Consider the following 27,193-nt stretch of genomic DNA (forward strand, 5'->3'; position numbering starts at 1 on the left):
TCATTATATCCTTTCAAATTATTTAACCTTAAAAGGAAAAAAAAGACTTTTCCCCATCCATTTCAAAACATTAAATTTTTCTGTAAAAACATTTCTAAAATCAGTAAGTTCTAATACATCTTTTAAAAAATTTCCTCTTAACATACATACTTTCAAATTTGTTTTCAGTAATATTTCACAAGCTTTAAATATTACTCAAAAATTATATATAGAAGAAAAAGCAATGTCCAAACTCATTTTATAAACACAGCACAAGCTGCATTAGAGCTTTCCTTCAATTTCATAGATCAAACCAATAAACATCCAACTAATTCCAATTAACTCATTAAATTTAAATCAGTCCCTCCAAGTTAACCTCGTAGAATTTTTTTTTCTTTTGGTATACATGCATTTATAGACTCAAAACTTTTCTTTAAGATAATACATCTTTTTTATTTAAATGCTCCTTAACATAAATACTTTCCAGTACACTTTCAGTAATATTTTACAATCTTGAGGAATAACTTAAGCATTATATAAAAAAATACATTTTCAAAGTGTTATATTAACACTTTTTTTCAGTTACAAATATCAAACAGATAAAAATCCATCCTGATTCCAAAAGACTCATTAAATTTAAATCACTCCTCCAGTTTATCTTCATAGTATAACTTTTCTTCTTCTCTAGAATGTCAATCAAGTAGTTATAAACTCTTTTATCTAGGATTTTTCAATATTGTTAATATCAATGAAGAAAAAGTCCCAAACTTGCCTGTTGAGTTCCGGGTGATGTACGTATCTGTGACTCACCACAGTCCTTTGTTGATACAGTTCTTTGTAGTGGCTGAGATGGAATGTCTTTAGCTGGGGTTGTCTCTGTTCTGGCTGGTTGCAGAGAGAGGTTCCGAGATGGTCACACGGTTGATGTAGCAGCGCCACAACTTGCCAACTTTGAGTGCTACCTTGTAGGAATGCAACCCAGTAACGTCCACTACCCAGGCAGGAATCCAGCAAAAGCTCCCAGCGTGGTTGTGGGCATAGACAAGGTCACCCAGTGAGAATGACTAGACTTGGCTGATCGAGTCTGCAGGGACCTTGAAGGAGTTGTCTCGGTGCAGCCGGTTTAAGTTGGTCCACGGGCCATGACCCATTAGTAGTTTGGCTGGACTCCTGTTGGTGGTGGAGCTTGGTGTAACATGCTGGACCAGGAGGTACTCAGCTATCTGTGTTTGCCAGTCCCTTGGGCCCATCCTTGCCAGTGCTTCCTTTGCTGATCAGACCATCTGCTCAGCTTGCCCATTGCTAGCAATGGTGCAATCCAGTGGTGGGTTGTGGATCCTGTCACAACTGGTACGCTGCACATGGAACCTGCATCCTAGTCCGGCACACGTGCTGCGCATGCATGTGCAAGCCACCACTCTGCAACACCCAGCTGCTTGGCGAAGGAGGCTCAGGCTCCACATGATGTGCACGTGTGCTCATTTGCCTGGTCACGTTATAAACACTATATATAGGATGGGCCAAATGAACCATATAATTTGATGGCTGCTGCTCCCAGGTACTAGCGGTATGGCCATACTGGGCTGTATTGCCCAGATTCCACCACTGGTGTAATCAGGGCATGACGAATTCCATGACAGCTCGAACTTGCTTGATATGAGCTATGGCCTGTTGTCCAAAACGTGGATGTCTGGTAGTCCATGGGTCACAAACAGCCTTTTAAGGGTCTTGATCATGGAGTCTGAGATGATCGATTTCATGAGTACCACCTCAAGCCATTTTGAGTAAGCATCCACAACCACGATGAAAGTCTGTCCATGAAAGGCCCTGAAAAGTTAATATGCATCCTCGCTCAAGAGCTTCCAAAACTGGCTGCTGCAGCCTCTGAGGTACCACCACACAACTCCTCCAGAGTAGGCAGCTCCATTGAGCGGAGAGCTCATGTTGCTGGGATGTGGAAGGGAAGGAACTTTGTGTTAATTGGCCTCTTTGGCCACCTCCTCCACACCCAGTTGAGCACCTGGGCAATGACATGGTCCTTGGCAGAGTGTGTAGCGATCTCAGTATCTTTCTTACTTGTTTAACAATAAGAAAAAAAATCCTCAAAATGGCACAGATACTCAAAGGAATAACAGGCTGTGGCTAAATAAAATCTTTTCTAGCTTAATAAAGATTAATAGTCCTTAAAAGTGATTAAGAAATCAAAGACAAGTGATTTCAGCATTCCCCCTTCACCTGTTAACTTACCATGTTCTGAAGCTCATCTCCTGAAGCTAACTTGCAGACTGTTGCTGTATGGAAGATCGATGATTCTAGAACACTCCCTAACCCAGGAGAGTCATATAAACTAAAGGAATGTTGGTTTCTTCTGTTTAGAAGAAAAAGTGACAGTCTAGGAAAAAAAATCCTTCTCAGGGAGCTCCTATGATCTCTCCGTGGGTGTGTTGTCAGTTGGTCATCTTCACCAGAAGTCCCAAGGCCTGTCCTTGACACAACAAATAATCACTTGACCAACTTTAAGAAGCTCTCAACAAAATAGTTTTCAAGCTTAGTTTTACCTTTGTAACATATAACTTTTTTTTTTGTTAATGATAAAAATAAAACTTCTGCATTTTGGTTCTTTTGTGCTAGTATGTCAGAAGTATAACCAAAGCAGAGTTTTCTTTCGAGGAGCTCAAAGCTATTCTCTGCAAGCTAGGTTCTATAATCCACAACAGTGATCTGCAGTCAGGGTAGGCAGGGTAGGCAGAGCCTCACCACTGTCATCATGAAAAGAAAAAAAAATGTAAAAGGAAAAAGGCTGAGGTAGTTGCTGCCAGAGTCACAGTGGATGACTCTGCTTAGTGATTAACTGTTTTAAAAAGCCTCTAAAAAGTGCCCTCTACAGTAGGAGGCAGGAGAACCACGTGCCTCATTTAGCCTGACTTTATGATCACTCGAGTAGAGTTAAGCAAGGGTTAAAAGGTGAAAAATTCCTTATGTAGATGAGGCACTTGGTTCTCTTGGCTCCTCCTGTAGAGGGCGGTTTTTAGAGGCTTTTTTAAACAGTTAAGGAGACGAATAAATTGAGGACTCTGGCAGCAGCTAACCCAGCCTGACCTCAGCAGCTCTTGCCTTTTTCCTTTTATATTTTTACATTTTTATGATGGCAGGCAAGAGCAGAGTTGAACTCCTCTGTGATTGTGAAACAGCTGGAAAAGGTATGTGGGTCGGAGGGAGGGGGAGGAATTCAAAATTAATGTAATTTGTAAGTAATTTGTGTATGTGTGTGTGTTTGTGCGTGTGTTTGTTTCTTCACTCAGAGGGAAGGAGGTAGGAAAGGCAGGGAGAGCAACCCACCAGCAGAGGCGAGTCTTTTATCCAACTCTGCTGGCGGGCTGCTGCTTTCTTTCTTTTGCCCAGAGGCTGGCAGCTCAGGTGGGCTGCAGCCTCTGAGCAAAAGAAAGAAAGCGGCTGCCCGCTGCTGGCTTTCTTTTGCCTGCCACTATGTCCGACATAGAGGCGGGCAAAAGAAAGCCAGAGGCAGGCGGCCACTTTCTTTCTGAGAAGTAATCCCAGGAGCTCTGGCCGCCTCCCGCAGCGACAGGAGCAGCAGGTCCCGGTGGGGGTCAGCACCAGCGAGTCCCTGAAGGAGGCCATCAGGGTGAGCAGTTCCAGGTTGAGGTGCTCGAAGGCGGGCGAGAGGAGCTCGGTGGAGGCGGGCGGGGATGAGATGCAGGGCGCCCGAGCGAAGGAGGCCAGGTCGGGCAGGCCAAGCAATGGGGAGGCATGGCGGGCACTAGAGAAGTGGAAGCTCTGGTGCAGGAGGTGTGGGGAGGCTGCCAAAGACCGGTGTCTCCTCAGGGAAGTGGCAGCGGGAGCTGTAGGAACACTCACTGTGCAAGTAGAACTTGTGGCACAGCTCCGTCTTGTACTCGAGGTGGCAGTTGACGGAGCGCATCTCGGACGAGCCGTGGGCGAACTGGCAGTTGGTGCCATACTTGCAGCGGCAGCTCTCACTGAAGGTGTGGCAGAGTTCAGCCTTGTAGTGGGATGACGGGGCAGGTGCGCTGGGCGGCTTGAGCGGTGGGAAGCCCCGGTGGCAGGGGCGGCTGCGGCTGGGCCGCCTTGCCTTCAGTCAGGCTGACCGAGCGGTCCAGGCGCAGCAGGGGCCACGGCTGCTCGCCCTTTGGGCTCCAGGGGCTGCGCAGCGAGCACACTGCCGAGTCCCTGCCGCCCGGCACCGTCGCCTTAGAGGAGCAGGCCGAGCGGCCGCAGGAGAAGGCAGAGGTGGGAGCATCCAGCTCTTCGCTCAGTGAGAGGTTGATCAGGTTCTGGTAGAGGTTCCGGACATCCAGAATGGAGCTCATTGTGCCGCCTGCTGGTGTTCCGCTCACCGAAAGCAGCAGTGACAACTCCGCTTTTTTTTTTTTGTCCAGAGGCCATTTCTAGGCAAAAGAAAGAAAGTGCCAGCCCGTCACTGGCTTTCTTTTGCCCGCCTCTATGTCGGACATAGCAGCGGCCAAAAGAAAGCCAGAGGCAGGCTGGCATTTTCTTTTGCCCGCCTGTCAGAACTCAGGCGGGCAAAAGAAAGAAAGTGCTTTAGACAGTGTGATGTTGGGGCAGAAGACTGCCTAACCAGCCATAAACCTCACCGCACGTTACTGATCCACAAATACCCACAAAGACCAACATAAAGTGGTCTATCACTTACCCGGTAGGAGATATATAGCATGGACTGGATCATAATTATATTGAAGTATTTTATATGTATTAACAGTTATTGAAGTTCTGGCAAATTTAAGAAGTATTTCAAAAATACTGTTGGAAGAAATGTCCTTCTGGGTTCAGTTCCAAGTGGGGAAAAGACACTGGAAAACATGGAGGCTGCTTGGAAAGATGGTTTAATGGTGGACAGGATCATATAGCTTGAGCTCCTGAACAGAAAAGGGAGGAGATGCTGAGAGTGCCCTGGTTTCATGGCCTATCTGGGTCCCACCCCAGAGCTTCCTATTCCTGTGTAAGAAATGCATTCTGATTGGTGGTCAGACTTCCAGGGGTGGAGGTGGAAGCGGTCTTAGCTAACTTTGTAGGCTATCCTGAGAACCAAGCTTCTTTGAATTGCTGGCTGATGTAATTTTCCCGGGTGCCTTGTAGTGAGTTTCTGGTTGCTAGATGGGTATGCCTGAAGGAGGTAGATCTTTGTTATATAGAATAGACTGGCACAGGCCTTAATGGCCCATTGACAAAGGTGGGTGGAAGCTGAGTTTCTGACTCCTTTTTAAAGGAATTTTTCTGCTCTTTTAATATTTCCTAAAATATTTCATTATTTTATAGAGGGGTTTTAACTTCTTACAATACTTTATAATAATTTCACCAAAAATGGTTTGTCACCTAATTAACTGAATTTTCATCTATTTCTGTCTTTAGCTTGCTGAGAAATATGGACCTATATTTACTGTCTGGAATGGATCAGAACCGATGGTTGTTCTTTGTGGGTATGCCATGGTAAAAGATGCTTTGGTAGATCATTCAGAAGAATTTGGTGGGCGAACTGAAATGCCTGCTCATAAGCAATTGTTCCAAGGGAAAGGTTGGTCCCTTTTCATTTCCTCATTAGTTACTGTTTTTCTTTAATTTTCTGTAAACATTGTCTGAATGCCATTAATAATATTGATAGTTGTGAAAGATTCACTTGAAATGTCTTGTAAAGATGTAGATTTGGTCATGTTTCTTGAAAAAACTGGTCGCATCTCAAGTCTGCTCAGATTATTGCTCACATGCAAAATAACAACCACAACAAACAATAACAATAATTTGACCTCTAAATTGTTCGTTTGGGAAGACATACAAAGTGATTTACCAACGAAGACACTTTTTGACTTATGTTATCCAAATTAATGTTGAATATCAATTTCATGTGCCTTCAAAATAATTTGGATTTTGAAGAAGCAGGATAGAGAAAATATTGATGCCTTTTAAGCTTTGATGTTGGAGAAGATTCCAGAGAAAACTCTTGAGAATATTATGGATGCTCAGGAAAAAAAAATCATTGAACAAATCTCTCCAGAATTTTCACTCAAAGCACAAAATGACTAAACTCAAATGTTCATATTTCAGAAAGATTGTCCAAAGGCTTAGCTCTCTAGAGAGAGTTGTAATTGTGGGAAGTGTGGTAGGAAGGAGAGTTGATGGAATTAGGTAGGAATGATAGGCATATCAAAGTCCTCAAGAACTAGGTTGGAGAGAGGTTGTAATGGACAAAATCTATGTGGTTGCTTATAATTTACAGTGACATTGTGGTACATAATGAAGCAACCAAATAAGAGAGCAAGTGGAAGGTACTTATTTTCTGTGAACAAAACCTCTACTATACAAAAATAACTGATTTCCCATTTTTTCTACTTACTGAAAAGAGAGCTTGAGATTTGTTTTATTTATATGCCGCCCTATTCCTGGAGGGACTTAGGGCGGTGAACAACTCAAAAGGGGAAAGGGAACACAAAAGTACAAGACAAGCATCAACCCCAGGCCTGCCGACACAGCCAGGTTTTAACGGCTTTTCAGAAGGCCTGGAGAGAGGTGAGGGTCCGAATCTCTGTGGGGAGTTCGTTCCACAGGGCCGGAGCTGCCACAGAGAAGGCCCTCCCCCGGGTCATAGCCAGATGGCATGGGCTGGTAGACGGAACCCGGAGGAGGCCAACCCTGTGCGATCTAATGGGTCTTTGGGAGGTAATTGGCAGCAGACGATCTCTCAAGTACCCAGGTCCAAAACCATGAAGGGCTTTATAAGTGACAACTAGCACCTTGAAGCGTATCCGGAGACCAATCGGCAGCCAGTGCAGTTCGCGGAGGATAGGTGAAACGTGGGTGTACCGAGGTGTACCACAATCGCTCGTGCGGCTGCATTCTGGACGAGTTGAAGTCTCCGAATGCTCTTCAAGGGCTGCCCCATGTAGAGCGCATTGCAGTAGTCCAGTCTTGAGGTCACGAGGGCATGAGTGACTGTTGCGAGTGCCTCCCGGTTCAGGTAGGGACGCAACTGGTGCACCAGGTGAACCTGGGCAAATGCCCCCCTGGTCAAAGCCGAGAGATGATGTTCTAAAGTCAGCTGTGGGTCCAGGAGGACTCCCAAGTTGTGAGCCCTGTCTGAGGGGCGTAATATTTCACCCCCCCAGCCTGAGTGATGGAATGCTAACCAAATTTTTGGGAGGGAAACATAACAGCCACTCGGTCTTGTCTGGATTGAGCACAAGCTTTTTAGCCCCCATCCAGACCCTGACAGCGTCCAGGCACTGGCACATCACGTCGACCACTTCACTGAGTTGGCATGGGGCGGACAGATACAGCTGGGTATTGTCCGCGTATTGATGGTATTTTATCCTGTGCCGTCGAATGATCTCACCCAGTGGCTTCATGTAGATGTTAAACAGGAGGGGGGATAGGACCGAACCCTGAGGAACCCCATATTTCAGGGGCCAAGGGGTCGACCTCTGCCCCCCGACCAACACCGACTGTGACCTGTCCGAGAGGTAGGAGGAGAACCATAGAAGAACGGTGCCTCCCACCCCCACCTCTCGTAACCGTTGCAGAAGGGTACCATGGTCAATGGTATCGAAGGCTGCTGAGAGGTCGAGAAGCACTAGGATGGAGGGATGGCCTCCATCCCTGGCTCTCCAGAGATCATCGGTCAGTGCGACCAAAGCGGTTTCCATGCTGTAGCCAGGCCTGAATCCAGACTGAAAGGACTCCAGATAATCGGCTTCATCCAAGGACCGTCGGAGTTGAGAGGCTACCACTTTCTCAACAACCTTCCCAATAAAGGGGAGGTTGGAGACTGGACGGTAGTTATTCAAAATGGCTGGATCAAGCAATGGCTTCTTCAGGAGGGGTCTCACCACCGCTATCATCAATGCCGGTGGGAAGAAGCCCTCCCGAAGAGTGGCATTCACCATCGCCCGGATCCAGCTCCACGTCACCTCCTTGCTGTTTGCGACCAGCCAGGAGGGGCATGGATCCAGCATACACTTGGCAGCACTCACCGCTCCAATGGCCTTGTCCACTTCATCAGGAAGAACAGGTTGAAAATCAGTCGAGAGATGTCGTTCAAGATCTTCCCCCGGTACCCCGGCTGGCTCTGCGCAATTGGAGTCCAAGTCCATCCGAAGCCGAGCAACTTTGTCTGCGAGGAACTGGACATATTCCTCTGCTCTACCTTGTAAGGGGTTATCCGCAACCCTCGCATTTAGGAGGGAGCGGGTCACCCTAAACAAGGCGGTAGGGCGAGACTCAGCGGACGCTAACAGAGCAGCAATATAGTTGTTCTTGGTTGTCTGTATTGCCGAGAGGTATGCTCCGATGCAAGCTTTTAATAGTGCTCAGTCTGACTCGGATTTACTGGACCTCCAGCGGCGCTCTAGGCGTCTCTTTTGGCGCTTCATCTCCCGGAGGTCCTCGGTAAACCAAGGGGCCCTCCTGGATCCACTGCTGCAGATCAGCTGTAAAGGCGCAATCCAGTGGAGAGCCTCAGATGCCACCAAGTTCCAAGTAGCAACTAAGGTCTCCACCAGGCTGTGGGCGAGAGTATCAGGCATAACGCCAAGCGCCGTCTGGAAACACTGGGGATCCATAAGACGCCTGGGGTGGAACCACCGAATCGGTTCCTCCTCCCTACAGCGGGGGATTGGTCTCCGAAAGTCGAGCCTCAGTAGGAAGTGGTCCGATCATGACAGGGGCAAGATCTCACTACCCCTCAGACAAAGACCACTGCTCCGAGAAGAATACGAGGTCGAGTGTGTGCCCCGCTGAGTGAGTCAGACCCTGGATTACTTGGGTCAAGCCCATGGCTGTCATGGAAGCCATGAACTCCTGTGCTCAATCAGAGTGTTCACCGAGCGAAGGCAGATTGAAGTCCCCCAGTATCATAAGTCTGGGGAACTCAACTGCCAGCTCAGCTACTGACTCGAGGAGCAAGGGGAGGGCTGTTGTCACGCTGTTGGGAGGCAGGTACATTAACAACAAGCCCACTTGACCCGCAAAGTCCATCTTCCCCAGCAAGGACTCACACCTGACAAGCTCTGGAGCAGGGATCCTACGAGGAGCTAAGGGCTGTCGATTAACAATGGCCACTCCCCTGCCCCTTTTCTCTGGGATCACGGTTGATGAAGCACCTGAAAACCCTCTAGGCACATTTCAGTGAGGTGGACTCCTCCCTCCGGGCCCAGCCAGGTTTCAGTAATACATGCCAGGTCTGCCCCCTCGTCTAAAATTAGGTCCTGGACGAGGGGAGTCTTGTGAACCACAGACCTGGCATTTAGCAACAGCAACCTGAGACCAGGGTCCTGACTACTCATGCCATCTGGCCTTGGAGTGGAACTCACAGGGCCGGAAGGAGGGATCCCTCTGATATAGGGAACCCTCCTTCCCCGGTAATGGCTCACACTGAAGTTCCCACAATATCTGCCCCTCCCCAATATGACCCCAATATCCCAGCCCCATTCCCGCATCTGTGGTCTTTCCACCCTCTCCCCCAGCCACCGAATTCACCGGCAGGCCCTTCGACACACACATCCAAGGGCCGGAACCAGGCCTGGGTCCCCCTGCCAAAGCACTCAGTGCAGGAGGTAAACTCAGCTAAACTCCCGGCCCACCAAACATACCCATACATACAATCAATCAATCAATGCCCACAATACAAATTAAAAACAGAAAAACAGCAATATCATGATAAAAGTGGGAACATTCAGTCAATCACAATCATACCACACACTCCCCATACATTTAAAAATTATAAAATTGTAAAAATTACAAATATATAAAAAATTCTAAATCTGTGCAATCGCCAGTTATATAGTCCGAAGAGGCCAAAGAGGGAGTAGTATCCAAGCCTCCCATACAAGTGTCTGAAGTCCAAGAAATAATAGCGGGGGCATATGATGGTAACCCAGCAGTAGTCCAGAGAGAAGCCAGGAAAGTCTGAGAGGCAAGTAGGCTGCAGGTGATGAATGATGGTGAAAGTTGTAGGGGCGATGGCGGCCAGCAACGCCCCACCTCGTCGGAAGCAGAGAACACCCCGGAGCCAGAGAAACCCCACGATAAAGGGGGGAAGCCCCACTCCCAGCTGTACCATGACACTCCCGATGGAGGCAGCCCGTCGGTAGGCCATCAGGATAGCAACCCCACCCCCACCCTCACCCTAACCCTAACCTTAAAGTTAACCTAACTTAAACTAACACCACCCTATTCTAATCTAGCCCTACCCTGTCCCTAGCCTGACCCTACAGCAGCACAACAGCAGAAGGAGGCGTCAGACAACCTGGGGGGGTTGGGTCCCCCCAAACCATCACCGACAGTCGCTTCCACAGCAGCCAAGATGGTCTCAGCCTGCTCTTCCAGGTTCCGGCAGATATCCTCGGCCCCAACGGTCGGGAAGTCCCCACCCGGCCCTCGCCACAGGCGGCACCACAAAGTTCACAAGATGGTTAGTTCAATTTGCCTCGCTACTTGAGTGATGACCCGGAAAAACTCCACAGCATCCTCTCTGGGTATTCGCAGCGCTTAACGGCAATCACAGTGGGATCGGGGCTTCCTCAGAAACCCTTAGCCAGCAGACAGCAAAGCCCCTCCACAACCGCTGAGCCGCAGTATCCTCTAAAAGAGTCTAAAAGCAGAGCCAGGACAGTCTCAGGCCGTAGTGTTCTCAATCGGCCTCAATGGCCACGGCAGTCATATGGGAGCTCCAGCAAAGTCAGCAAAGTCAGGGCCCCTCCCAGGATCAAAAGCTCCAGCAAAGTCAGGGCCCCTCCCAGGGTCAAGTCAGCAAAGTCAGGGCCCCTCCCAGGGTCAAAACTCCCCTAGGGCAGCTGGGCCACGGCGCTCGCAAGCCGTGTCATTCACACACAGCCTCGGCGTCATTCACAAACAGCCCCGGCATCCACAGGCGTCTTCAACCGGCTGGGCTGCGATGTTCCCAAATGGCCACGGAATTCCCGGGTGGCCTTGATGATTGCAGCAGTCAGAGGACCCCTCCCAGCAGCCGGGCAGCGGCATTTCCAAATGCCGTTCTAGCAACTGCGGCGCTCCCAGCTGGTCTCAACAGTCATGGAGCACAGATAGAAGCTCCGGTAAGATCTCTCGACCAGCTGAGCCACGGTGACTTCAAACAGTGTCGGCCTACTAAAATTGCATCTTAGTGCAGAAATCTGTCCGTGACTGGCCTAAAGACCTGTCCCTATCAGTGGTGGGTTTCAAAAATTTTTGCTACTGATTTGGTGGGTGTGGCTAGGTGGCCATTACAGCTGAAGCATGGATGAGGGCAGCCTGGCAAGCTGGGTCCCTGTAAATGGCACAGAGGTGTGACCAAATTGTGGGAGCAGGTGCTACACATGGGATGTGTAGCACCTGCTCCCCACAGTTCCTCAGCTCGTCTGAGCTGCAGCTGAGCCTGCTGGCTTGAGCCAGTGGACAGAGACACCATAGACATCCGAACGCCAGACTCCACCATTTCAATGGCCCTGCTTCCGTTGCCATTGCATTGGCCCTTCTCCTGAGCTAGGAGGTAATGGTCTGCTCCCTCTACCTTCCAGATTGCCAATATGAGAGTGGCTCTCCAGGAGCTGCAATGGCGGTGGCTTTGTCCTGATGGGGAGGGAGCCACCCAGCCCGGCAAGCTTCATAGTCACATGGCTGTGAAACTTGCTGGGCTGCCCTGTCCCCATCCCCACCATGGCTTCAGGAGACATTGGCCGGTGGGGAGGGGGAGGTAGCCTACTGTGAATGCTTACCTGCGTATAGGCAGGAGGAGGCAGTTCTGTGAATGCACATGGCGAAGGTGAGGCAGAGCAAGTGTCCAAACCAGTTTGGGGGCATGGCTAGCCTGCAGTCCCTATTGGTTCAGCGACCCAGGCCTCATTTCCACTACTGGTTTGCCTGAAGTGGTATGAACCGGTAAGAACCCACCCCTGATCCCTATCCATTTCACATTTATAGTAAGGTGTGACATGATTTCCACAACCTCATTCATTCTTCTCCTAATATAAGAACACTCAAGAATGAATCGATGAAAACTGCAGTTGATCTATTTAATAATTCAAGTACGAAGGCTTTTTTACTGTAAAAGTGGAGTGGGGAAAAATTGTAATGTATAACTTTTTCCCCTTTTGCAAAATTTGAGAACTGATATCACATTGTGATTTGTTTCCTGTGTCCTTGGTTTCAGGTCTGACCACCTCTATTGAGAAGAAATGGAGGGAGCTGCGGCGGTTCACACTGTCCACCTTGCGAGATTTTGGGATGGGGAAGAAAAGAATGTCTGAGAGGGTGCAGGAGGAAGCCCTTTGTCTGGTGGAGGAAATGGCTACCACAAAAGGTTTTTAAAAAAGAATCTGGAAAGGATTTGTTGTATTATATGAAGTTGCAAGAAAACTGGATTCAACACTAAATCTCTAATCCTCTGCACTTAATTGCACAAAATAAAGAAAAACTTAGATAGGCAATGAATGTCCCCCTCCCTTTTATTTTCACAGTATTGTTCAGAAACAAAGGGAAAAGTAATAGAGCTGTTTCTCCCTCTTTTTTATCCACTGTCAGTGGCTTGGTAAAATTACAAGCTTACTGAGAAATACTGAAAACTTACTGTGGTTGCATCGCTATGAGATCAGAAATCCTAAGAAGTCACTTAATGGAGCAATTATGGCTTTATAAAATTGCAACTTTGCCGAAAACTAGTGAAATGTTAGGCTGGATGCAGTAACAGACATCAAGCACATTCAGAAACCAGCAAAAAACTTTATGGATAAAAGAGACAGGGAAACTAAGGAAGGTAAGGAACACAGACATAAGAATAGGCTCCATGAAGGACAGAGATCCATAAGGCAACATGGATATGAATTAAAGGGCCACAAATAGAATTTATTCAGGGAGTTGAATCAGCTTTGAAAGCCATTCTTGTGGCTATATCTCTTCTGGAAGGAGATAAAAAATAAATAGGAAAAAAGTGTATTGGATTATTGTCAGCCTCTGCTTTGCTGTTGCTTCGGCTGCCATGAAACGGGGAGGGAGGGCATGGTATTTGGGAGGGGTTACTCATTGTGCTGGAGGAAGGTTCTGGAGTTCACCAGTTGATCGGACTACCCATGCGTGGGAGTTTCCCGCCAGGACTAACGGCACCGACATTCCATCTTCGTGATGCCTTTTGAAGTTATCTTGCACCTTACACTTGGGAGAATTATGATTGGACTATAACTGTGATGCCAAGGGGTGGGGAATGGGCTATTCTATATATCAATCGCTTTCGCGCCTAAATATTCAGATTTCGCTTCGCTATGCCTTTAATCATTTTTAATTAGTAAAAGTACACTTGATTTCCACACATGGAGTCTCGTGGTTTTTCTTTCCTAATTATTTAATGGAGAGGTGCCGACAGTAAGCGAAATCTCACTAACACCCCACCAGGAGAATACAAACTTCCGTGGGGGGTGAAAGTGCAAGGAGAAATGGAGAAAATGTCTTTGCACACAAGCAATGAAGAAATTGAAAAAGAGACGGCTGATCTATCATTACCCGAGAGGATGGCTGAGCTGGAAATAGCGGGCCCTGTGATCCCCCCCCATTGGTCCTTGTCTGTGGGACAAAAGGAAGACAGTGCAAGCTGGGATGCTGGAGTTACCAGAAGAAAACATCAGGAGAGGCCGTTTGAAGCGGGGCCCAAACGAAAACCCCGAGAAAGAGGTCAGCCAGTGGACTTGGAACAGAGGTACTCTAGGCAAAGATTCGGGGAGGGTGAAGATGCCGAGGGGGAATGGGAGCAAGCTAACCCAGAGACAGCTTCACCCCACCCCCCAGCCAGGGGAGCTGCCAGGCCAGGATTCCCCCCCCCCCAGAAGATGCAGAATGGCTAAAGTCCCCCCCTTAACTGTAAAGTATGACGGAAATCCCAAGAAGCTGGGCCTCTTCATTATGCAAGTTTATAACTTCATGGAAATTTATGGGCCCGATTTAGAATCAGATGCCATGAAAGTACGTATGGTGTTACTTGCTTTGGAGGAAGAGGCTGCCGACTGGATGATGGGTCTGTACCAAACCAATTCCCCCCTCCTGAGGAATTTTGACGCTTTTATGACTGCGTTCAAGAGACGATTTGATGACCCCCTAACTGAAAAACGGGGTAAACTGAAATTTATGACCCTCACACAGGGAGATAGGCCTGTGACTCAGTACATTCAGGAGTTTCAACACCTTTGTAATTATATGAGGGGATGGTCTGAAGAAGCCCTTTTGGATAAGTTTGCTTTGGGCTTGAATGAGGACATTTATCAACAATGTGTTAATCGCCACCTTCCTAAGCGCGTTACTGCTTGGTATGAGAATGCAGCAGATATTGAGCTTGATTTAATTAGACTCCAACGTGCAAAAGAGGAGAGAGAGAAAGAGAGAGAAAGAGCAGCAAGATCTCCCCCCCCCCAACTCACAAGCCCCCTTTCCGAGTGAGAGGCGAAGGGAAAGGAGGCCCCACAGGCAAAGTCAAGCCGTTCACATGTTTTTGTTGTGGGAGGGGAGGCCACCACGCTCCGGAATGCCGCGCTAAGCTTCCAGCGACCACCCCACCCCCTGCCAAGAGGGAAGGGAGATCCGGCAAGGCCCCGGACAAAAAGAAAAAGGAAGCTGCTTTCGCTGCGGATGCCCCCCCCCCACGTTTCAGACAGGACATGGAGGGAGAAGCTGATGCCTCTACCAACTCCTCTGATGATTCCGATGACGACGCCTCGCCTCGCTGGGTGAGTTCAAACAAAGGCCCCATGCTGATCCCAATAGAGTTAAAGGTTCTGCCCGATGGGGTGTCAGAACACCTTCCCGCCCTCCTTGACTCAGGCTGTTCCCGCTGTATGATCAACCCTGCTATGGTGGAGAAACTGGGCCTCAAGTTAAAAACTTTGAAAACCCCTATTGTCTTTTGTCAGATAGATGGTTCCATAGCAGGGGGTGGCCCAGCCCATTTCTATACTGAACCTCTAGAGATGAAAATGGGCTCCCACACCGAATTGATCTCTTTTATTGTGGCTCCTGGGATGGACAGGCCCCTCATTTTAGGCCTCCCTTGGCTTCGAAAATGGAACCCTCGCATAAATTGGAGGGAGGGGTGGTTGCACATTCGCACGAGCATTCCTCCTGAGGGGAAGGGCATTTCTCCAGAGCCTGTTAACTGCAGTTCTGTTTTGGCCGCCAGAGGGCAGGAGAGGATTGAAGGAGAGGAAAAGATTCCAAAAGTGTATGGGGACCTGAGAGGTGTTTTCAGTGAGGAATCTTCGGATAAACTTCCGCCCCACAGGCCTACTGATTGCTCCATCGACATTTTGCCCGGGGTCAAGCTTCCAAAGCCCCAAATATATTCCACGTCCCCTAGGGAGATGGAGGAGATGAGAAAATTCATTGATAAAAATTTAGAACGGGGCTTCATTGAGCCAGCACGGCCAAAAGTAGCTGCCCCTGTATTATTCAGAGAGAAGAAAGATGGCTCCCTGAGGTTGTGTGTTAATTTCAAAAATCTAAATGGGATCTCGGCCCAAAACCTCTACCCATTGCCGTTGATGAAGGACATGTTAGCCCAGTTGGGGAAGGGCCGTATTTTCACTAAACTGGACCTCAGAGAAGCGTACTATAGAGTCCGCATAAAGGAGGGGGGTGAGTGGAAGACTGCGTTCAACTGCCCCCTCAGCTGCTTCCAGTTCCGGGTGATGCCTTTTGGCCTGCAGGGGGCACCTGCTGTTTTCATGCAATTAATTAATGAGATCTTGCATGACCACCTTTACAAAGGCGTTATCGTATATTTAGACGATATCCTTATCTATACTCAGACTTACGACGAACACGTCGCTTTAGTCCGCACTGTCTTGAAAAAACTCAGGGCCGCTGAACTGTATGCCAAGTTGTCCAAGTGTGAATTTCACCAGGTGAAGATTGACTACCTAGGTTATCGTATCTCTCCCGCTGGCATTGAGATGGACCCTGGGAAAGTGAAGGCGGTCACTGAGTGGGAGGCACCCCGGACACGCAGGCAATTGCAAAAAATTTTGGATTTTGCTAATTTCTACCGTCAGTTCATTCCTTCCTTTGCCAAAATTGCGCTTCCTATCACTAATTTGTTAAAGTCCAAAGGTGGGCCTAAACCTAAGCCTAGCAAACCACTGGATTGGACCATGGAATGTCAAGCTGCTTTCGAGAAGTTGAAGCGCCTCTTTGCTGCGGAACCGGTTCTGAAGCATCCCGACATGGACAAGCCTTTCATCGTCCAGGCCGATGCCAGTGACGTGGCTGTTGGTGCCGTCTTGCTACAAATCAACGACCAAGGTAATTTGCAACCTTGCGCTTATACTTCCCGCAAGCTCACGGACACTGAAAGACATTGGGCTGTTTGGGAAAAGGAGGCGTTTGCTGTGCGATGGGCCCTGGCCATGTGGCGCCACTTTCTAGAGGGCGCTAAACACCCTTTTGAGGTGTGGACTGACCACAAAAATTTGGAGGCTTTGAGGACCCCTCGCCGCCTATCCCCTAAGCAGATGCGCTGGGCCGAACATTTCAATTATTTCAACTTCACACTCAAGTACATCCCTGGGGGGAAAAATTTCATGGCTGATGCTTTGTCCAGACTCCCTCAATACAACTGCTCTAAACTGAGTGTTGTTCAGCCTGTCGTCCCCACATCCAGCCTGGCGGCTCCGGTGGTCACTCGCCAGCAGGCACACTCGAAGGTAGAGGTGCCTCAAGATTTTCTTTCTGACCTCAAACGCGCCCTTCCCCAAGATGACTGGTTCCAGAACATCAGGATGAGTGCACGATGAGGGACGATTTACTGTGGATCGGAGCCAAGCTTTATGTCCCCGCCTCTCTTCGTCTCGTCGTCCTCCAACGAGATCACGATTCTAAGTTGGCGGGTCACTTTGGCTTCGTAAAAACTTTACACCTGGTGAAGAGACAATTTTGGTGGCCCTCTTTGAAAAAGGACATTGAACTTTATGTTGCCAGTTGTCCGGTCTGTGCTGCCGCTAAACGGCCACCTGGAAAACCACAGGGCCTACTTCAGTCTGTGGCCTGCCCTGTCGCCCCTTGGAAGGAAATTTCAATGGACTTCATTGTCGAGCTTCCTGAGAGCCAGGGGCACACCGTCATTTGGGTAGTTACGGACTTATTTTCCAAACAAGTTCATTTTGTTCCGTGCCACAAGATTCCTTCTGCTAAGGCACTGGCTAAACTCTTCATTTCCCACGTTTACCGTTTGCATGGGGTGCCTGATCGCATTATTTCTGATTGGGGTGTCCAATTCACTTCGGCTTTCTGGAAGGAATTTCTTAAATGCATTGGCTCTGCCCAGGGCCTAAACTCCGCCCACCATCCTCAGACTAATGGGGCTTGTGAGAGGACTAATTCTGTTTTGGAACAATATTTACGTTGTTTCATCAATTATCAGCAAGATGATTGGGTGGAATTGCTACCGCACGCTGAGGTGGCCGAAAATAATTCTGTCCATAGCAGCACTGGTTTCACCCCTTTTCGTGTTGTTTTTGGTCAAGATTTTGTTCCTATTCCTAAGCTGCCTCATGACCATCCGCAAGTTTCTTCCGTCGCTGAGTGGAGCGAACGTCTGAGCCATGTTTGGCCTTTGACTCTTGCTACTTTAGATGCTGTGCATCGTGCTCATAAGAAACAGGCCGATAAGAAGCGTGCGCAACCTTATCAATACAGGGAAGGTGACCTGGTTTACTTGTCCACCAAATTCCTTCAAACCACACAGAAGTCGAGGAAGTTGGGGCCTAAGTATGTTGGTCCATTTCCCATCATCAAAATCATCAATCCTGTTTCCGTTTGCTTGCAGCTGCCCAAGCATCTCAACCGTGTTCATCCCGTGTTCCACATTAACCTCATTAAGCCTGTTCGTGTTTCTACTTTACGTCCGCCGGTTGACCCTCCACCTGCTCCCCTGTTGATTGACGGTGAACGGCACTTTGAAGTTCGTGAGATACTGGACTCTCGCCAGCGGCGTAATCGGGTCCAGTACTTAATGGCTTGGAAGCACTTTCCTCCCTCTCATACGGAATGGGTTGACAAGTCCCATGTTCGTGCCCCCCCGGCTCCTTCGACAGTTTTATTCTGCTTATCCTGACAAGCCTTGATTTTTTTCTCCCCCCCCCTCTTCTCTTCTCTGTCTTTTGTTGTTCTCTGTTTGTTTGCGTTTTCTAATTTTCCAGGCCTGACCACCTTTTTCCGGGGGATGGCCGGATGTCAGCCTCTGCTTTGCTGTTGCTTCGGCTGCCATGAAACAGGGAGGGAGGGCATGGTATTTGGGAGGGGTTACTCATTGTGCTGGAGGAAGGTTCTGGAGTTCACCAGTTGATCGGACTACACATGAGTGGAAGTTTCCCGCCAGGACTAACGGCACCGAGATTCCATCTTCGTGATGCCTTTTGAAGTTATCTTGCACCTGACACTTGGGAGAATTATGATTGGACTATAACTGTGATGCCAAGGGGTGGGGAATGGGCTATTCTATATATCAATCGCTTTCGCGCCTAAATATTCAGATTTCACTTCGCTATGCCTTTAATCATTTTTAATTAGTAAAAGTACACTTGATTTCCACACATGGAGTCTCGTGGTCTTTCTTTCCTAATTATTTAATGGAGAGGTGCCGACAATTATTTAAAAAGAAATTGGGTAGGTTAGCAGGAGAGAAGGATGGAGATAACAGAGTGCTTGGTTACAACTGGAAAAAGTAGCAAAATGTTTCTTTAAAAAATCACTTAAACATAATGCCATATTAAACAGCAGGAAAAATCACCAGTCAACAAAAGGAGAAGATAGATAGATAATTTACAGGCAGAAATGTAACCATGGATAATGATTTGTGTTTATGGGGAATTTGCATGAGGGTGGAGAACTGCAAGGCTCTGTGGATCTGAATTAAGCAGTCATAAATAGTATTCCCTTAGTGACTTTGGCGCCTTTGAATATAATGTTTAATGGACAAACCTCTGAAATGGGGAGGGAAAAATAATGGAATGACTAATAAATGATATTATTTAAAGAAACATAAAAAGAAAATAGGAAAAGAAAGAGTTTAGAAGGAGGAAGGAGGGCTTGGTTAGAGGCAAAACCTTTGAAGATATGAAGAAGGGAAGGGACAAGGTGGGAAATACAGGAGAAAACGGCAGAGGAAGGAGTGAGAAAACACTTCTTGACTGAAGGAGACAGCAATAAGTTTGTGAAGAAACTCTAGCTGTAAAAAGGTCAATCTTTGAATATATATTTGGTTAATTTCAAAGTGGAACATGGAAAAACTATGTTGCATATTGATTAAAGTGGTTATAGTATTTTAATATTGTGTTTATATTCCATTCTTAGGAAAGAGGGAAAGAATTAAAATTCCAATTTCTCTTGCCTCAAACACTTTTTATTGCAGTTTTGAGAAAAAGAAGATCCACATTCATTGATCCCATTCATAAACATTTGTGGTCCTTCTTTTCTTTTCTTTTTTTTTCAGGGCAGCCATTCGACCTAAGAAGAGTTATTTCAAGTGCTGTTTGTAATGTGATATGTGCTGTTGTTTTCGGCAATCGATTTGATTACAAAGATAAAACCTTCATAGAGAACCTGAAGATTCTGGAGACTCATTTAAGATACTCTGTTAGTATCTTAGGATCGGTATGTTAATCTACTTGATCCTCTTCTTGTCATGAACCCCTATTTTAATTAGCAGGTTTTTTTGTGAGTATAAATATCCAAGTCAGAAATGTAAACATTAGATCTGATGAGTTAATAAGCGGAGGAAGGCAAATCTAGACATCCAAGCATAAATTGATTCTCAGCAAAATCTCTTCTGGTTGGGCTTATTTCCGAGGGAACCATTTCCTTCTCCCATAACTCCTTTGGGCCATGTCAGATTCTGGACAGATGTGTTTCTATTTATCATGGAATTGTTAGACAGCTCCCCTATCTTTATGCACACAGCCAGTTTGTGTCTTTGCCTCTTGGAGGACTTTGGTCATTTTCAGCATTTGTGGAAGAGATGGGTGAGGATAGGGGAGCAGTGGGAGAATCCCTTGACAAAGTATCTCCTACCAGGAACTCAGCCCAGGTGAGGAGAGATCTGAGGGAAAGCCTTTCAAAGACTCTACTCTTTAATTAACCTATTATAAATATTAATTCCTATTATAGTCTCCAAGACATTGTGTTTATCTGAAAATAGAATTAAAGATAGCATACTGAAATCCTTGTGGTTCTTCTTTTCTTGGCTTTGGGGCCATCTGAGAATTGACAATTAGCAATATCAAAGTAAAAGCTACTCTCTGAATATCTGGGGCATTAATCCTCCACCATAATGGTCTAATAAGCTATAGTATTACATGTGAACTCTGTTACAGGTATACAATACATTTCCAAAAACAGTGACATTCATTCCTGGGCCACACCAAAGCATTTTTGCTAACGTTGAAAAGCTCTGTGATTATATCCGTGAGAATGTGGATTTGCACAAAAAGACATTGGATCCCCAAAATCTGTGTGACTATATCGATTGCTTCCTTCTTAGAGTGGAGAAGGTAGGTATAGATGTCATATCTAAATAATTGTTTAAATATCTCTATTATGAATCTCTGTAGAACTGTATCAGCAGCTCTTTGTCCAATTTGAGTTTCCTGAGTTGGCGCGAAAGAACATTCTTTATAGTGCTTTTTTATGACGTTTTTGATGTTAGGGATCCATTTTAGGTCTTGAAGCATGATAGAACCTAGAAATGTGAAGGTCTCTACTATTGATACTATGTTGTCTAGTATTATAAGAGGTGGTAGTATTTCTACAGTTTTGAGTGTGTTCAGTTCCAGATTGTTCCTGTCACATCACTAGGTGGCTAGTTGTTCAACATACCCAATGAGACCAATAACTGTTGTAACATCTGCAAACTTCAGTAGTTTAACAGATGCAGACGTTGATACAGAGAGAGAAGAGAAGTGGAGAGAGAGCACACAGCCCTGGGGGACTCCTGTGCTAAGTGTACAAGTATCTGATGTGATTTTGCCTAGCTTTACCTGCTGCTTCCTATCTGTTAGGAAGCTTGTGATCCACTTACAAGTGTGTTCAGGTACTGCTAGCTGATTTAGTTTAGTTAGAAGAATGTCCGGTATGATGGTATTGAGGTCTACAAAGAGGACCCTTGCATAGGTCTTTGGAGATTCAACATCTTGTAGGATGAAATGCAGAGCCATATTAACAGCATCATCTGTCAATCTGTTTGCTCGGTATGCAAATTGCAGGGGGTCTAACAGTAGATCCGTGATGGTTTTCAAGTGGGACATTACTAGACTTTCAAAGGTTTTCATAACTACAGATATTAGAGCAACTGGTCTGCAGTCATTCAGTTCCTTGATGGAAGGCTTCTTTGCCACTGGCATGATAGTGGAGAATTTGAAGCAAGAAGGCACAAGGGACATCTCTAGTGATTTATTGAAGATTTGGGTGAAGATGGGGGCCAATTGTTCAGCACAGACTTTTAAGCAAGAGGGAGTTATCTTGTCTGGGCCTGGTGCTTTTCCTGGCTTCTGTCTGTGAAATAGATCTTGCACTTCCTTTTCTGTGATCACCAGGGGTTGTGAACTGAATGGGATGGGGTCAGTTGTAGGAGGTTTGGGTGTGGTTGGTGTGTCTGAGATGGGGGTTGTGGAGATAGGTGACTGTAGTTTTCTTTTAAATCTGCAGTAAAATACGTTCAGGTCATCTGCCAGTTGTTGATTTTCTTCAGCCTTGGAAGGAGGTTTGCCACAACCGATGATATTTTTAAGTTTTCCACATGTTTGCTGGTTCATTTGTTGAGAACCGATTTCTTAGCTTTTCAAAGTAGCTTCTTTTTGCTTCTCTGATCTCCCTTGTTAATATGTTTCTGGCCTGATTTACAGCATTCTATCACCTTTTCTGTAGGCTTCCTCTTTGGAACGATGACATAGCTGCTTAAGTTTAGCAGTGAACCAAGGTTTATTGTTACTGTATATTTGCAAGTTCCTGGTCAGTATACATAGGTCTTCACAGAAACTGACATATAATGTTACAGTGAGTTCATGCAAGTCCGTAATGGTATTTTCAAAAGTATTCCAAACAGTGGAGTCGAAGCACACCTGTAGCTTTACCTACTTTCAATTCCAAGTAGAAACTTTATTCTTCTGTTTCTCTTTCCATTTTCTCTTTAGGAGCAGAACTCAACTGAGGGTGTCTACACTCTTGAAGATCTTGTGTTTCTTGTATTTGGACTCCTTGTGGCTGGCACCACAACCACAAGCCAAGCTTTGCTTTGCAGCCTTCTAGCGATAGCTAAATTGCCACATATTCAAGGTATAAAAATACCCACAAATATATAATGGTGTTGCTATTTCTAGGGTTGCCACTATTAATGCTAAGAAAGAAATGATGGTGTTTAAAGAAAACACATTTTTAAAGAAAAAAGTAAGTAAAAATGGAGTTGAGTAAAGTAAACTCACTGCAGTTGGATTTCTGCATTTTTTCTAGGAATATTTGGGCAGTGTTTTCCACTATCTTCTCATAGATTTTTTCAAAGATTTCCCAATCTAGCTAACACGACCTTGAAACAAATGGGTTTCCCATCAAATCTTGAGATTTTATGAAGACAATTCTATTCAATTGGTGTTGATTCGATCAAAAAGAGGCAAGAGTGATTGAATGTCTATGGAGATTCTCAGACATCTGGGTTACGGTTGTCCCAAAAGTGCTTTTTCAGGAGGCAACTGGACTTTCTTGTTTTTTCTTTCAAGACTCATCCAAGAAGCTTCTTCAGCTCTGACTGGATGGTGGGGAATGGAAGGATTTATATTCCTTGCAGACAGCTGGTCATTTGCATTCTTTTGGAGAATCTTTGAGGCCACTTGGAGATTTATCTGTGTGTTATCGGGGTCACCTGACTAGTGCAAATGGTTCCTGTAATCTGCACTTTTTCTGAAAATCCATTCATCCAGAAAAAAAAAGCAAACTACAGGAACCATTTGCACGATTTAGGTGACCCTGAGGACACAGACAATCTCCAAGTAGCTCAATGACTCTCTAAAAGGATGCAAATGACTAGCTGTCTGCAAGGAAAATAAATTCTTCCATTCCCCACCATTCAGTCAGAGCTGAAGAAGCTTCTTGGATGAGAAAAAAATGTCTTCAAAGAAAAAGAAAGACAGTCTAAAGAGTCTGACAGATGTCTGCTCGATGTTTTGCCTCCTGAAAAAAGCATCTTTGGGACAAGTGATTGAATGCTGTAACAACAATTTCCCCCCCCATTCAGCAGCAGTGGGATTCACTTACCTTCCCTCACAAATGTGGGAGCATGTGCCCCATCTGTGCATACGCACTGCACATGTGCAATGCTTGCATAATACGTTAGGGTGGGTGGGCAGAGCCATCTGCAGCTGCCGCAACCAGTTCGCCTGAACCAGAGAGAACTGGCTGAATACCACTTCCGCCATACTTCCATAGACCACTCAAACAATTGCAATAATTTAATACTTGCTTTATGAAATTATAGTATGAATGACTGAAATTAGTATAGTATAGGTTTTCTTGAGGATCATTTTTGCAATAATATAAATGAACATTCCTTTTAACTCAAGGTCATCATCTCCAACATTTTGAAATACACTGTTTCAGACAATGGTAACATTCTTTTCCACAGGAATGTATAATTATGACATAGATGAAAAATAATAAATATTGTTACAGAATGTAATTAATTTTAATTCATGATACCACCCAAAATTGCCTGATTAATTATAGATTGAACCACTAGCTTTTTGAAAATGGGCCTCATGATTTATGGAGAAATGAATGCTCGTTTGCTGCTGGTGTAAATATTAATGTGTATATGCATACACATATATATTAACAGTTTAGGAAATTAATTTAAGAACTGTATCTTTTCTCCTGACTACTATTTATCCTCTTTTTCGGTGAAGACTCTAAACTTCAGAAAACCCACACAGAAATGCTTTATGCTTACTGCCTCTCAAGATATCTAGTAAGGCACAGAGTGTTCTGACCTAGGCTTCCTGAGAAAGCATAAATCACAATCTTAGTCCCCAAATCCCTCTTTTATTTAAATGGCTGTGAATTATAGTCATTCATACCCCATAATGATTCAAAAACAGTCTAAAGAGATACAGATGTCTGATCAAGTTGCCACAGACTTTCAGGATAGGTTGATAAGCACCCATCTTTATCTCCTTTATCTCTCTTGAAACACTGCCACAGATCTAACTGCCAATTAGTTTTGCAATGCCAAACGTATCACAGAGTCAAACAGGACTTCTCAGAGCTTGAACTGATTATACGACTCACAGTGGTCTTCTGTCTCGCTGATGTCAGGCTTCGGAGGCAGCTCATAACTACCAGATGGTCCTGGCCCCATTCCCTGCCTCCAGCGAAGAGCCCTCATCCGAGCCTTCACCAGACTCCAAGACTGACCCATGTTCCTCCCATACCTCCTAACTGTCCAACTCTGCTGCCAGCTCCGCAGGCCACCAGAGAACCAAAAGAGAGAGGTTCAAATAATATGAATCTCATCTTGCACTAGAAAAGTTGAAATGGTATCTACTGAGAAATGAGGAGGAGGAGCCATTGTCCTGGCTAGAACCGTTTTCCCTCAATGTGCTTTGGAACATATATTTCAATTCAAATGACTGCAGGTGCTCAGCCAGACAAAGTATGCCAATCACATCTCACTTTCTTCTACTCACAGCTAAAGTTCAACAGGAGATTCATGAGGTGGTGGGTACAAATCGCACTCCAAGCATCGAAGACCGGTTGAAAATGCCTTTCACAAATGCTGTTGTTCATGAGGTTCAGCGATATCAGAAAACGACCCTTGAAACCTTCCCACGGGCAACAACTTGTGACACAAAGTTCCATGGTTACACTATTCCCAAGGTATGGTGATACAAGTATTTAAGAAGGTTCTCTAGGGAAGAAAGGAAAGAATGACTTAGATCCTTGAGAAGAGAGGTAATTTGAATGAAAGAGCAGTTTAGAGAAATATGTACTGAAAGAAATATATATTCCTTCCCTCTTCATTCTTCAAAGTTCAGCAGATGGCTAGTCACTGCCTGTTTTTATTTTAGGCAAGTGGAAAGCAAAGACACTTTCTTCTCCATATGAAATAGTATCATTTAATGGCATCTGTTTCTTCCTCTCCTTCTAGTGCACGGCTATTGTGCCAGTATTCACCTCTGTACATTTTGACCCTCTTCATTGGGAGACTCCAGAGAAATTCAATCCCAATCATTTTTTGGATGAAAATGGTCAGTTCAAGAAAAAGGATGCTTTCATGCCATTCTCAGCAGGTACAAGCCTCTGGAACAGATTTTATTGCAAATTCATATGCTTACCTGATCCACCTTAGTCTTTTATCAGATACAGTTCCATCAAGTACTTCCTAAATGACCTCTGTTTTCTTCATTGCTATTGTAGGGAAGAGGGCCTGTCCAGGGGAGGCCCTGGCTAAGATGGAGATCTTCCAGTTCTTCAGCACTCTGCTCCAGAATTTCACCTTCTCTCTAGTTGGGGACACCAAAGATACGGATGTAATGTCTTTGTTTATGGACTTCAGTAATAATCAATATCCCCTTATACGAGCTGTTAAACGTTCCGTGCACACTTGTGGTCAATAATTAGGAGAAAGTACCTACATTAATAGATACTCAAAAACAGCATGTGGGATGGTTATTACATTTAAAGGCAATCTTAAAAATGATGTAGAATACAAATGTAATAATTTTTATAGCAAAGGTATTCTGAACTCTTATCTGATGATTTTATTATTTTGGCACAATTAATAATACTTCTGAAATACTTAATAGCTTGCCCCCACAAGCTGTATTCACCAAACTTTCAATATATACTCTATACTGTAGATTTAACTATGCAAGGGTCTCAGTTAGAAGTATTATCATAAATTGATGTTGTGGACTAATCTATATATGAAAGTAACAAGGAAGATCTTGTATTAGTACACTTTGGCTAAATGCAAGATTGAGTCATTTTCTGTTGACATCTAATGGTTGTTTTAAAGACTGACAGAATGAATATTGTATCTGATTGAACTATAATATTTTCTATATCTAATCTCTGATAAATAACTTTATTATTTGGATAATAAAGAATTAGAACATACAATTTCAGAAAATCAATGGTTCCAAATCAGTGATAGGTTTCTGCCGGATCGCACCAGTGTGGGTGAACTGGTTCATGAAATTCAGTGAGCCGGTGAGAGGAGGTTCGACCGGTGGACCCATTGCCCTTGCCATCCCATCGCAGCTTGCTCGCTCCCATGCCCGTCCTCTCTAAACTAGACGAGTCCAGCCAATCAGTGAGCGGGCTGGAGGCGACCCGTTTAAAAGTGTGGCACCAATGGCCAACATTCCTCTTTTGAAAAGAGTCTTTCTATTTTGGAGACTTTGCTTTTGAAAAGAGTCTTTTGTTCCTGAGTAGCTGTTGCATCGCGCTTGCTGACCAGGTCCTCCATTTCATTTTGTTTTCCTTCGACTTCCAGAAGCTTGCTGCTTCCCTCAGGTAAGCAATTAAGCATGAGGGAGTGCGGCAGGACTCAGGAGGCTAGCTTACACCAGATCGTGAAAGCTGCGAGCTGGTATATGCTGCATGGCCGAAAGAGAGTGGGCGGCGGTGGCAGCATGGCAGCCTAGTGAAAGCCGTGGGCTGGTGTACACCACGTGGCCGAAAGCGGGTGGTCGGTGGCGATGGCAGCGGTGGCGGCCTGGCTTTTGCAAGGGAAGGCCTTCAGGCCTTCCCAAGAGAAAGCTGTGGGCTAGCGTACGCCACATGGCCGAAAGCTGGTGGGCAGTGTTGGCGGCAGCGTACATTTTGCGGCTTTGGCGAAAGCCATGGGTTGGCATACGCTGCATGGCCGAAAACAGGTGGGTGGCAGTGGCAGCAGCGGCCTAGCTTTCATGAGGTAAGGCCTCCAGTCCTTCCCTAGCAAAAGCCATGGTCTGGCGGAGGCCATACAGCCGAAAGCGGGTGGGTGGTAGTGGCCTAGCTTTCACAGGGTGGCATATGCCACGTGGCCAAAAGCGTTTGGGTATCAGTGGAGGTGGCAGCAGTGGCCTAGCTTTTGCGAGGGAACTTCTTCAGGCCTTCCCTTGTGAAAGCCACAGGCTGCTGTATGCCATGCGGCTAAAAGTGGGTGGGC

At 45.9% G+C, this 27,193-nt stretch overlaps 2 protein-coding genes across 2 annotated transcripts in view; one reads left to right on the top strand and one right to left on the bottom strand.

The window, feature by feature from the left end:
* The window catches only part of LOC148048132 (cytochrome P450 2C20-like), a 39,755-nt gene extending 13,636 nt beyond the window's left edge, over positions 1 to 26,119 (top strand). The window contains exons 2-9 of the mRNA XM_087709807.1: positions 5,389 to 5,551; positions 12,176 to 12,325; positions 19,490 to 19,650; positions 20,370 to 20,546; positions 22,185 to 22,326; positions 24,728 to 24,915; positions 25,187 to 25,328; positions 25,456 to 26,119. Of these exons, the coding sequence (XP_087565933.1) occupies positions 5,389 to 5,551; positions 12,176 to 12,325; positions 19,490 to 19,650; positions 20,370 to 20,546; positions 22,185 to 22,326; positions 24,728 to 24,915; positions 25,187 to 25,328; positions 25,456 to 25,655 (1,323 nt within the window). The 3' untranslated portion in view covers positions 25,656 to 26,119. The remainder of the gene's footprint in view (positions 1 to 5,388; positions 5,552 to 12,175; positions 12,326 to 19,489; positions 19,651 to 20,369; positions 20,547 to 22,184; positions 22,327 to 24,727; positions 24,916 to 25,186; positions 25,329 to 25,455) is intronic.
* Positions 1,641 to 4,328, bottom strand: LOC148048133 (uncharacterized). The gene is given in 4 exon segments (XM_087711156.1): positions 1,641 to 1,790; positions 3,514 to 3,799; positions 3,801 to 4,054; positions 4,056 to 4,328. Coding segments are annotated over 4 exon segments (963 nt in total).
* Positions 26,120 to 27,193: the final 1,074 nt, after the last annotated feature.

Source organism: Thamnophis sirtalis, unplaced genomic scaffold (assembly GCF_051295495.1).
Source record: "Thamnophis sirtalis isolate CommonGarterSnake01/CBP01778 unplaced genomic scaffold, rThaSir2_p1.2 scaffold_3, whole genome shotgun sequence".
NCBI lineage: Eukaryota > Metazoa > Chordata > Lepidosauria > Squamata > Natricidae > Thamnophis > Thamnophis sirtalis.